This window comes from Anser brachyrhynchus (assembly GCF_964034855.1).
Source record: "Anser brachyrhynchus genome assembly, chromosome: 23".
Taxonomy (NCBI): Eukaryota; Metazoa; Chordata; class Aves; order Anseriformes; family Anatidae; genus Anser; species Anser brachyrhynchus.
Window position 1 is genome coordinate 7049854 of NC_137716.1, and position 12548 is coordinate 7062401.

At 53.9% G+C, this 12548-nt stretch overlaps 1 protein-coding gene across 2 annotated transcripts in view; it reads left to right on the forward strand.

Moving 5' to 3' along the window:
* ONECUT3 (one cut homeobox 3) overlaps positions 1-9560 on the forward strand; it is a 32095-nt gene extending 22535 nt beyond the window's left edge. The window contains exons 2-3 of one of the 2 annotated variants that reach the window (XR_013941709.1): positions 4748-7773; positions 8549-9560. Coding sequence is in view for 1 of the 2 variants with exons in the window: in XM_080566384.1 (XP_080422510.1) it covers positions 4748-5040 (293 nt within the window). In the remaining variant the exon portion in view is untranslated. Of the gene's footprint in view, positions 1-4747 lie in introns of both variants that reach the window. The other variant, XM_080566384.1, reaches the window with a different exon arrangement.
* Positions 9561-12548: the final 2988 nt, after the last annotated feature.

Genomic DNA, 12548 nt, shown 5'->3' on the forward strand with positions numbered 1-12548 from the left:
TCGTTGGCACGAGTTGCCAAAATCCTTCACAAGGAAGGGAAATACACCCAGCAACGCACGCGCGAGCACTTCATCTCATCTCAACTCCTAATCTGCAGCGTTCAGAGGAAGATTTAATTTGCTGGGCTCGAGGAAGCGCTCACCCTGCAGCATGCCGGCTGCATGCCAATGACCAGGGGCTCTCCCCAGCTGCAGGAATCATCCTCCGGCAGCTCCTGGGGACACCCAGGGAGAAGCCGAAGCCTGAGGGGCTGCAGAGGGGCAGCACACAGGAGGCTCTGCACCAGTGGTTGCGTGCTTAACACTGAAGAAGACCAAATTTCCGCTGGGGAATCCTATTTGTGACAAATCTCCTTGGGCTTCTTTCCTACACCATAAAGAAAAATCAAACAATTGCAGTCACTAAATCACCCCAGCTCTGAGCATCCTGGCCAGCCCAGCTGTGGACCAAGGGGTTCCTCTTTTGCAGATGAAGCCCCCTGAGCATTGTCCCAGACTTTGCTCCAGATTTGGGGTGCAGATGCCATGATGTTGATTCTGCTCAGGATAAGCCAGGGCTCATCCCAGTTTGCTCATAGCCACAGACACCAAAACCTGGAACTGAGACAGCCCAGGGGCTATAGCGTTCTCCACTGGAGCCCCCAGATGCTCCTCTGCCCCTTCACACTGCTGCAAGCCGATTTGACAGGGAGAAACAGAGAAAAGCTGGTGTTTTTTTCCCCCTAACCTCGCTTACAGCCAGCATGCTGGCTCTGAAAGCCCCTGGCTGTCTTTTGTGATTTCAACAAATCACCAGCACTTAAGCAAAGTGGGCAGAAAATTACAGGTTGTATTGCAAGTGAATGGAGAGGGAGAGCACGCTGGGGCTGAGAAAACAGAGGTTTGCGGGTATAATAGAGAAACCAGTGTCTGGCAGGCTGCGGAAGCCTACAAAGCCATCAGGTATTAGTTAAATGCTTCGCGGAGTTCATGCTGCGAGGCATAATCGCAGCTTCTGAACAGCAGCCATTTGATTGTCTCTATTATGCCCCTTTAGAAATGATTTGGGAGATATTTTGCTTCGAGCTGTCAAGGTTAAGTCAAGGAAAGCGCTGTCCCTCTGCCATAAGTGTCCAAGGAGGCAGAAACCCTCGGCAGAAGTCTTCGGGGAAAGCGGGTGGGATGCCGCTGCTCTCGGAGGGCTTTCCTCATGCTTCTCCCTCTGAGCTTGCTCCTTGACTGTTCTCCCTGTGTTTTTTGCTGCCAGATGAACTGTCTTGGGGATGAAATACCGGTCGGATTGCATGCCTAGTGTCCTCAAGGAAGGGTGTCCGTGCAATCGCCTTGTCCAAATGCATCTGTCATTCCCTCCTTGTAACTCCTGCGCTTGTTGGCTGCTTGCAGCCAAGCCTGGCTGAGCTGTTGAGGTCTCAGAGGTGCACGCGTTCAGTGAGCCGGGAGGCGAGAAGGAGAGGAGAGGAAGGCCTCCGTGGTGGGGATGGGTGGGCTCAGCCCCACACTGCCCACCTCGGCGCTATGGGGAGCTCTGGTCCTTTTCCCCCAGCATCAGTCCTGGTACTGGGGACTAGCCAGGGAACAGACTCTGTGCTGTGGGCATTTGCTAAATAAATATCTCAGAGGCAGGCATGGAAGCTGTCCCCAAGGACTGGGGTCAGACCCAGAGACCCCAGAGGGACAGGAAGGAGAACATCATTAAGCCAAGGATGAGTGATTTGGAGTTCAGGACTTAGGGAAAAAAAAAAAAAAAGGATTCAGAAGCTCAAAAAACTGCTCCATGCTGGCCTGGGTGGGAGTCCAAGCCATTCCCCGCTGTCCCCTGTCCCCACTGCCTTTGGGGATGCCACAGCCACACTGAGGGGGGGGAGCAGAAGGACCCTCCGCGGGGGGGTAGTGGCTGTAAATAGATCTGACCAGCGTCACTATCGATTTCTGCTGTGCGGAGCTGTAATTAGATGGAGCTGGGGAGGGGGGTGCTGGGCTGCGTCAGCAGGAAAATAAATTAATAAATAAACAAACGAGCACAGGAAACACAGGATGCATCCACCGCCGCATCGCAGGCCAAAAATAAGGAGGAGGTGGGGGGGGGGTGCACAGCGGGACATCACCTCTGTCCGTGCAATGCTCAGCACCAGCCTTAGTGCTGGGTCATGGTTTGGCCAGCAAGACCCTGATGGTCGGTGTTTGCCTCGGAGCTGTGGGTTACTAATGGGCAACTGGTTTGTGATAATTATTTGTAATAACTGAAGCAGGGAGTGAGAAATGTGGGTTTGCAAAGCCAAAATATTGGGTGATGGGCTGGCAGTCCAGCACCACCGGTGGGAACAGGTGCTGCTGGGCAGGGCAGCCTGGATGCCGGGGGCTTTACTGGGATCGCAGCAGGCAATTCACGTGGGGGCACGTCTGTATTTACACACACACACACACACCGATATGCACCAGCTGTATGTATGCTGTATGTGCCATCCCTGCGGAGCAAAAGGGGTGGGTGCAGGGTGCCCACCCACGCTGCTGGCACGGGGCCGGCACCCAGCATGCCGGGGGGACACCGGGGGACACCGGGAGGGCGCGCAGCGGTGGGCGGTGCAGGGTCCATCAGGGAGAGGACGTGCTGCTCTGAGTGTGCACGCACCAGGGCGGGGGACTTTCTCCATTTGTTTTTAGGGGGGCATTTGGGTGGGCATCTTTTTTTATTTTTAATTCATGTCTGAAAAAAAAAAGTCAAATTTTCTATAAAGGCTTTTTTTTGTTTGTTCTTTTTGCAAGCATCTGATGGTCATAGGGTAGGTTTCCACTCAACCCTTCTCTGCTGGCTGTTTGAGTATGGTACCCCTGGGACAGGCTGCACCAGGGCTGGGACTGTCCCTTGTCCCCGCGGATGCTGGTTTGCAGCCTCTGGACTCGGGGCATTTTGCAAACCCTGCTGGGGGAGGAGGAAGGGAGGGGGAGGAAGGCTCTAAGGCTCTCTGCTTTACCGGGGACAGCTGATTTTGACTGAGTGCCCACTGAGGACCGAGCCCAGCAGCCAGGGAAAGGAGGTTAAATGCGTTGGGTGAATTACCTGCTTTGCTGAGCACAAGGCCTCCCCAGCTTTGGGTGGAACGGGGGGAAATCATCCTTCTCTGTGAGCTCAAGGTGGTGCAAAGAGGACCTGTAGAGCAGGCCAGCCGCAGAAAAAAAAATCAAAGAGAGACCTTGCTCATTCTCTCGCTAGGAAGAAGTGACTTCCAGCACCCTCCTATTACTCCGAGGCTGCATGGCTCCCTGATGTTTTACCCAGGCTGGCAGGGGAGGTGCGTCTGTAGGGCAGGCAGGTGGTCACCCCAAGGCAATAACCGGCCGTGGACCTGCCGTGTTGCCCCATCGCTGCCCTCAGCCCTGGCTTCTGGCCCCTCCAAGGTGTGCAGCAGCTCGACAAGGCTCCTGGAGGTGCCTGCAAGTGGAGAGCTGTCATCCAGCCACCTCCCAACAGAAAACGCCTCAAAGTTCCCTGCCTGCACAATTCTTTGGAAGAGCCAAACCAAGAAACCCACAAAAAAAAAAAAAGAAAACTGGGGCAAAGGTGGGACTTTCCTCAGAAAGTCTTTACATCACATTTTCCTGGCTCTCTTGTGAGCTTCCCAGGAAGAAACAGCATGTGCCCAGCCTTGCCCAGGTCCTGCCCCAGCCAGGTCCCTGGGCACCCTGATGTCACCTTGAGGCTCAGCACAGCTTTGTGGTGGACCTGCTTTGAGTGGGGACAGTAACCTCCACCAGCTTCAGTTATTCTGTAATTCTCTAGAAAAATATCATAGCAAAGGGCACTTTTTCTCCCCATTCCCACTAACCGTGTGCCTGATATTCCTGCAGCTAACGTTCACGTATTTACCAAAATGTGCATGCTGACCTCCCTCTGTTCCTCACACTCCGTGTGGTGGTGTCAGAGGGGCTTTCCTGGCCCCAGCTGCCTGTCCCCATGTGCCACCCACAGCCCCTCTGGCCTGACCTACCACAAAAGACAACAAGCAGGGAAGGCTTTTAATTAGGTGCAGGCTCAACCTGATGCTCGTGCCAACAGGGCTGGTCATGAAGCCACGCAGGGAGCCTCAATATCCTGGAGCTGCAGGCGGCTCAGGCTCTTCTTCAGCCTCTGGAGGCAGGAAAACCCTTTCCAGAGCAGCTGCAAATGAGACCGACCATCCAGCCCGTGCCATGAGACGTCAGCTGCAGCCCAGCCAGTCCCCACGGTCCCCATCCCTGGCTGTTCCCCATGTTTTGGAGCTGGCAGCTGGACGTGACGGCCAAGAGATGGTCCCTGAGGCCTCCGGCAAGATCTGCAGAGGCGATGAGGAGGCAATGGAGACCGGAGTGCAGCAAGGGAGGGAGGCTGATGGATGATCCCCATAATCTGGGGATGGAGCAGGTCCCTGTAGCCAGGCTGTGGGAGCAGAGGCAGCCCGGTCCTCAGTCTCTTGTCCCATGGTCAGCAGCAGATGCTGAGACTTGGGTTTTTCCTGGGTGGCCAGAGGTGCTGGGCTTCTCGCAGGCTTTGCTCATGCTGGTGCTGCAAGGGGCTCTTGTCCCACCCCAGCAGATGCTTGGGAGGCCCAGGGAGGAAGAGGAGGGAGGCATCCAAGGGAGTGGTGGGCAAAAAAGCCAGCAGGTTCCCTGGAGGGAAGGGCCTGGTTTTGGGAGGCAGCCAGGCAGCCTGCCAGTGGGCCAGGGTGGTCAGCACCGATTAATGGCCCTATTCTCTCTTTTGAACATCTAGCTTGCAAACGCAAAGAGCAAGAGCAGCAGAAAGACAGGAGCCTGCAGCCCAAGAAGCAGCGGCTGGTCTTCACGGACCTCCAGCGCCGCACCCTGATTGCCATCTTCAAGGAGAACAAGCGCCCGTCCAAGGAGATGCAGATGACCATCTCACAGCAGCTGGGCTTGGAGCTCAACACTGTCAGCAACTTCTTCATGAATGCCCGCCGGCGGTGTATGAACCGCTGGCAGGAGGAGCCAGGCACCAACCCCGGAGTCCCCTCTTCTTCTACAAGCACTTTCTCCAAAGCATGATGTCCCCCAGCCCTCCCCGGACGTCCCTTCCCGGACATCCTCCTCATGACAAAGCCAACCCAGCCTCACACGCATGCCCCAAGCCAAGCGGGGTGGGTGCTTTTGGGTGCTGCAGGTTCCTCGGCCTCCCGCCCCCTCAGCTGGGTGTCACCCATGGACGTGAGCCTGGTGCCACGTCCTGCTGCCACCTCCTCCCAGCTCGAGGAGCAGGGACAGGGCTTGCAGCCGGGCCAGCTCCTTCCCATGGGGTCTTGGAGGAAACCCCCGTGGAGCGAGGGATGTGGGATGGGGTGAGGGGACGAGGGGCTGCTTTGGGAGACCTCGTAGACCTCATCTTTACCCAGCTGCCAGGGTCTGGTTTTTGGGGAGAGGGACACCCCATCCCCTCCTGTCCCCACCCACAACTTTCACCTCCACCAGAAACACCTGTAGGGTGGAAGGGTAAAGGAGGAGGGGATGCAAGAGGTGGAGTCGTGGGGCCAGGTTCTTGCACAACCCTGCTTTGCCAGGGCCAAAACCCTCGTTGTTTAAGGCAGGGGACGGGCAGGGAAAATGCTCCCCGTGTGCCTGGAGGTGACCCCAAGTCTCTGGTTGCTGAAGCTTTTTGCTTCCCTAAGTGCAGCAGGCTTTCCCAAAGCAGCCAGACCCCCTTTGCCATTGAAACCCGGGCTTGCCTCTCCCTCAAAGCTTTTGGAAACCCACACAGGGGCATCCCACAGCCTCACTCTCCTCCACAGGCTCCTTCCTCCACTCCCCTTCCCGGAGACCCCCAGGAGCACCCACCCCACCAACCCCCAGCCCCCCCATGCACATGAGCACCCCGACCCCATCCCTGGGTCCCCTCGAGTGGCTCCACGGGCCCGAGCATCCCCAGCGCCACGGCCGGCAGGCACCGCGGCCGCACCGCCTCGCACCCACGCAGGTCAAGAAGCACATTTTAGCTACAGAAATCGGGTATTTAAAAATACTAATTGTTTGAGAGGAGACAGGAGGAGAGACTTGGAGCGAAGGATCGCATCTTTCATGGCGACCAGCTTGGGGCCGGGCTGGCTCCAGCATTTGCCATGTGATTTCTGGTTCACTTTTGGGTTGAGGAATGAACTCAGACAAAGCAGTTTTGTTGGCTTTGTGTCTCGCCCCGTCCTCCCCTCCACACACACTATTGCCCCCTCTCTGCACCCTGTCTTCATCTCTGTTACCAAAGAAGTTGCGAAACCAAAAACCCAACAACAAAATCCCTCCTGGGAGGCAGCGTCGGAGCACGGAGAAGGAAAATCCCACGGACCTGGTTGCAAAATCCTGTGTGTAAGAAGGGGAAAACTCCCCAACGAGCTCGAAAGGGAAAAAACAAACCCCAACAGAATAACAACAGAAACCACAACCAAGCAAGCTCAACGCAAAGACCGGCAACTTTACAAAAAGACAAGAGATTTTTTTTTTTTTTGTGCCAATTAACAACCTGCCTTAAACGCGCAATTCTGGAGCAATGGTACTAGCTTCAAAATGGTCGTTCCCTCCGAGCTCTCGATGGTGACTTGTGCCATATGAAAAGCAATCACGAGGCCAAACCGTTGTAATCGGCCATCGCCCCAGCCCTGCGGGCTCCGTGGTGTCCCCAGGGGGACGGAGGGGCCGCGGGGATGGGGAAGGGCTGGGAGAGGCGTGGGGATGGAGGGGAAGGCCAAGTCCCCCCCTCCCGCCCCCATCACTTGGGGAAAAAGAAAAATCCTCCAAAACCAACCAAAAAAATAATGGAATACACTATTGAATTTATGCGGGTAAAATAGTACCATCTGTGTTCTAGCGCTATGGTTTCTTCGATTCACTTTACTTTGAGAGCGATCTGTTGTGTAATAGGAAGGCACCTTGTTGAAAAGAAGGAAAAAAGTAGAAAAAAAAAAGTGTCGTGTACACAAAAAAAAAAAAAAAGCACCCCAAAAAATGAGGAAAGAAAGGACAAAAGAATGACAGAGAGAAAGAAAAAAACCTGCAAGAGAAGCCCCGGCCCGCTGTGCTCGCCAGTGGGGTTAGGGGACGACTTTTGGACAGTTTTACCAAAGAGCTGATGGGGCAGGTGGGAGGGGAGGGGAAGGGGGCTGGAGCGGGCACGGCCCCCACAAACGGCCCCGAGCCATTGCCAGAGGGAGAGGCTGGGCGAGAGGGAGGGTGATGGAGAGGAGGAAGGGCCAGGAAGGGGCAGGTGCCAACCAGAACCAAAAAGGAACGGCAAAGAGAATCCCACCCCCAGCACCCCGCTCCCCGCCACTGGTGTTCCCCTAACGTTGTTTCTTCTTGTCTTGTCGTGACGTGGTGACGATGGGGGTGGCTTCCTGAACCCCATCGGGTAGTATTCAAGGGCTGAAAAGCCAGGAAGGGGGCCTTGGTTTGGGAAGTGAAAAACATGCAGAAAAAAAAAAAAGGAAAAAAAAAACAAACACACACACACACACAAAAAAAAAAAACACAAAAAAAAGTAAACGCCACAGGCCCTCAAGGATGCAAAGACATTTCTAGTGAGAACCCGAGAATAAAGGCTACCTCACTTGAGTTTTCAATTTTTGTGATTTGAAAATCACGTCTGATACCAAAGATTTTGTTGCCTTGTCTGGTCTGTGCTGGCAGCGCCGCTTTCCCTGCGCCCGTACCCCACGAGTCCCCAGAGAGCGAGAGAAGGCGAGCGAGCGTCCCCGGGATGGCAGCGTGGTCGATGAGTGCCTTTTTCTTGTACCAAAGGTGTGTGGCCATTTCTTTGCTCCTCCGCTTTTGTCCTGAAGACTCACTGTTACCTCAGCTCTCCGAATGGATGGATTCTGGCAACTCTTGTAGTCTTTGGGTGTTGGGATGGAGAAAACAAAACAAAAAATAAATAAAATCTAAACCTTGTCCTAATGGAAGAGAAAGCATCGCCCTTCCCTCTCGCTGGGCTGTATCCCTGGCGTGTTCCCCCCCCCCGATGTCCCTGTTTCCTCCAACCCGCCCTGATCCCCAGGGTCCCCCCTCCAGCCCCTGTCCCCAGTCTGGCCGTGCCCCAGCAGCACTGACCTGGTGGCTCTGTCCCTTCTTGTGGGGACAGGGCTCACTCCATCGCTCTCACCCACCCAGCTCAGTTCTGGGACCATGAAGACGTGGCTTCCACCACAGGAGGTTTCTTCTCCGTTCAGCTCAGACTTGAGCCTTGGTTTCCCTTTTTGGTAGCACAGGGAGGGCTCCTGGCATTTCTCACCACTGGCGTTCTCCAAGTCCCTCTTTTAGCGAGCAGTTTGGAGCCTGAAGTGTTTCAGCAGGAAATGTTTCCAGGTTCCTGCAGAAGCGGTTTGGGCTTGTTGGGCGAGGTGGGTGCAGCTCTGCTTTAGAAAAAGGCAATGGGAGGACCCTCAGGAGAAGATGCTCTTCTAGAGAAATCCCCAAATGACTAGCTTAGGGAAACCTCGGGTTGAATCGTACCTACCTGGTTCTTTTACCTACTTGGTTCTTCTTTTTTTTTTTTTTCCCTTCTTTTTGGGTAAAGATTTCCAGCCGCAATGGGAGCAGATTGGTGGCCTCACCATCCAGACGGGCTCCATGCGATGCAGCTTGCAGGAAATCACTCCTTTCAAATTGGACCAAACTTGGCCAAAATCGTGAGCCTGGCTGGGACCCCCGCGGGGGCACCACGAGCCTGCCCCAGCCCCTGCATGCCTCTGAGATCAGGTCAGAGCATCCCCCCCTCGCCTCCCCTGTCCCCTTCCCCTCCGCACTATTGCCTTGGCCAGATCCTGCCCGACCCTGCTTCTACCTAACACCCACATGGCTTGTGATACCAAAGACGTTCTCTATGCAGGAGAAAGCCTTCTTTTCCACCCAGCACAGACCTTACAAGCCTTTGACAATGTTCTCTGAAATACCTCAAAATATTTAATGTATAGTTTATGTGATAAAAAAAAAATTACTTAGCTAGTTTTTGGAATTTGTGACTTGAAGCTTTATACTGTTAAATTATAATTTTGCAGAAGACGGCATGTTCTTATTTCTTTGATGCGTTCAATGGGAGACATATTGAATGTTAAGGAAATGAAAGCTGGATAGTTTCACGATGAAAAAAAGAGAGAGAGAAAGAGAGAGAGAAAGAGAGAGAGAAAGATTAAAAAAGGACCCTTGGAGTTTACAGATTTCGTATTTAAACAAGTCCTTTTAAAAAAAAGAAAAAAAAAAGAAAAACTAATAATGATGATGATACCTTTGCGTTCAGATGTGTTACTTTTCTCTGAGTCACGTCGTACAAGAGTATTTATTATATGTGTTCTGTGTTCAAATGTAATTTAAAGAAGACAAAAAAAAAGACAAAAAAAAAGACAAGATGAGAATTTGATTTATGCATGAAAAAATATACTCTTTCTTGAAGTAATGTAATAACTATTCGGGGAGGGGTGGTCGGGTGGGAGCGGGAGGGGACAAACTGTGCTTTTTTTGTCCACGATTTTGGGTTGATTAGGACTTCTCTGCATGGATCACCTTTTTTTTTGTTTTTTTGTTTTTTTTTTCCAAATCACACAATCACGGGAGAGTCGTCCTTTATCCCCTCGTTGGTTTGCTTACCTCGTTTCTTCCTTTTCCTTTCTCTGCCCATCGCGTTGCCCTGGTGGAGGGGCTCTGGGGGGATCAGGGGGACGCTGCCCTGTGCGTACCCCAATCTGGGTACAGGCGTCTGGGGCACAGGACCCCACTGTGCGCCCACCTGTCCACCCGCGCCAAACCAACCCGCCAGGTCCCCCGCCTCTCGGGGTTGGGGCTTTTTTTTGTGCTTTGTCCAGATCTGTGTGTCAAACCCCAAGTGTCTTCGTGCAGAAGAGAGACAGAGACAATCAGCCGCCGCCACCTGAGTTTGTGAAGCCCCAGGCTCCTCGTGTGCTCTGAGACAAGGGAAATGGTCCTGGCGCCCCAACGCTGCCCTCCTCCTTGTGCTGGGACCTTCTGGGCACTGGAAGCTTTTCCTGTTGATGGTGACAAGGTGCTGGATCAGGCTGCCCAGAGAAGCTGTGGATGCTCTGGCCCTGGAGGTGTTCAAGGGATGGGGCTTTGGGCAGCCCGGGCTGGTGAAGGATGTCCCTGCACATGGCAGGGGTGGGACTGGGTGATCTTCAAGAGTCCCTTCCACGCCAAACCATGCTGTGCTTCTATGATCGCCCCAAGTCGCTGTCCCTTGGAGTGGCCTTGAAGACCTGCCTCCGTCCTTGCCCTCCATGGGAAGAGGCACTGGAGGTGGTGCTGCATCAATGTCAACCTGCCCCAGAGATGGACTGGAGTGACCTGTTTCCAATGGCTTTCTACCCAAGGATGTGTTTGGGTCAGTGGCACCATCCAGCTCACGGCATCTGCCCCTGCAAGGCTCTCCCATGCCACCCGGCCTGGCCCCAGCCCTTCACAGAGACACCTTCTCCATCTGAAGAGGTACGAAGAAGATTTTGGCTAGAAGAAGTGGTCCTGGAGGACCCCATCCCACCAGCAGGTCTCAGAGGACATTGGGATGGCCCCCTGCCTGCCCTGGGGAGCTCTCCCCGAATGTCCTCCTGAATAGGCTGCATTCCCTGCTCCTCTTCTTCCTTAAAGATGGGAGGAGTCGTGTCTTTGGGGGACAGGACGGTGATGGGGCCTGGAGGAAACAATGTTAACTGCTTGTTTCTGCTTTCCCAACATGAAAACAGCATTTACTTGAAAATGCTGATTCTTCAGTCCCCTTCTGCCTGTTCACCTCTGTCACCAGATGCGGCTCCAAAGCTCAGCCCACTGAGAGGAATGAGATCTCAGCTTCTTTGGGCCGCACCAACATGGCCCCCAAAGGTATAGCAGGGTTTTTATCTGCATTTAAAGCAGTGTCCCTGCAGCCTTCACCTTCGTGGCTGGCACTAAGCAAGATGCTCAGTACCAGGTGGAGGGGGGACAGACAGGACTCACTGACCAAAGATCTGGGCTTTAGGAGATGTGGTTTCTTCCAGCAGCACCATCCATCTACTAAACATCCCTTCTCCTGTCCTCTGGGGAGCTCTGCATCCCCTTGAGCCCCAGCTCTTCCTGCAAGACCTCTCCCAGGGAGAGAAGCTTTGGTGTTTGGCTGCCAAGACCTTGCTTCCCCCCACAAGAAACTCTCACCAAGGCTGGCGTAACCCACAGCCACGAGTCCTCGGCCCCTGCAGAGACCAGCGGGTTTCCACCTCTGGGCATGAACTGAGTGGCTTGGGAAACCCTGGAGGAGCTGAGCACTGAGCGTTGTCCTTGTCCTTCAGCCCACCAGGACCCACTGGACCAAAGCTCTGCCCCACACGGGATCCGGCCTTGCCTGCTGCCCACACCTACCAAAAATGCCTTGAGGAGCAACTTGCCACGATACCAAAGATTTTTTTTTTTTTCCCTGCAGGTAATGACAATCCAAACTCTGTCCTAAAGACAATTCTCTGGACCAGGGTTGCCCCAAAAGGCATTTTTGTGCTATGGGGAACAGGAGCACAACCGGGGCCCCATGTGGCACCTTGGAGGACAACGAGAACAGCTCCTGCCCAGTGGGGACCATGGGTGAGCAAAGCCTGGGGCTCCGGCTGCTGATGGAGGGCAAGGAAGAGGAGGGAGCCTGGGACCTCCTGCCCCGCTGAGCCCCGTGGTTCAGTCCGGCCATCGTGCCCTATTCCACTTGTGGAAGTTTTCAGGGATTGGGGTCATTTCATTACTTGTGAAGCCTCAGGCTGGTTTTCCCCTTTGGTCTTCACTGTAGGCTTTCGCGCGTGCCAAAAACAAATAAATAAATCACTAAATTCACAGCAGTGCAGCAATGTCTCCAGCCTCACTGGAAGGAGCACAGGGCTTGTGGGGCCTCAAAGCTGGGCTTTAGGCATAGATATTCCATTATAACACAGCCAGAGCTGAGCTTTCCCAGCTCTAACAATGGCTCTGATGATGGGACACCAGCACAGAGTGGGCCAGCAGCTCGCACTTCTCCATGCCAAGCCTGGGAGTATTGGGGCGAGGTCCTTTTTTGCAATGCCTTTTCCTGAACAGAGCTGACACCCATGGCCATGTCCAGCCCTGGGTCTGATCGGCAGGGCGATGGGGACAGCGTGCAGCCAAGAGCGGCCAAGCCTCACTGGCCAATTCCCAGGTGCAAACCCCGGGTGTGCACTGGGGCCTGCTTTTGGAGAAGGCTACACCAAAGCAGCCCAGGACTGTGGGAACATCAGCGCCGTGCATCCCCTGTGTTAAACTTGCTCCTTTTCCCTTGTCTCAGAGGACACCTGCAGCAAAAGAGGCGCTGGAGCTGGGGCTGGGGCTGGACGTACAGATGCTTCAGTTCCTTTTGCATATTTCTTTGTTCATGGTTTTTAAAGAGAGGAAATTAAAAATGCAAAGAAAAATCTTTTTTTTTTTTTCACCTCTTAAATTTCTAAAGGAAAACAAAAAGTCAAGCTGAATTAATCCTGGCCAGGAAGAACCCGCAGTGCCGGGCTTGCCAGTCCAGCCATCTCTAGAAAGCATTGCTCATT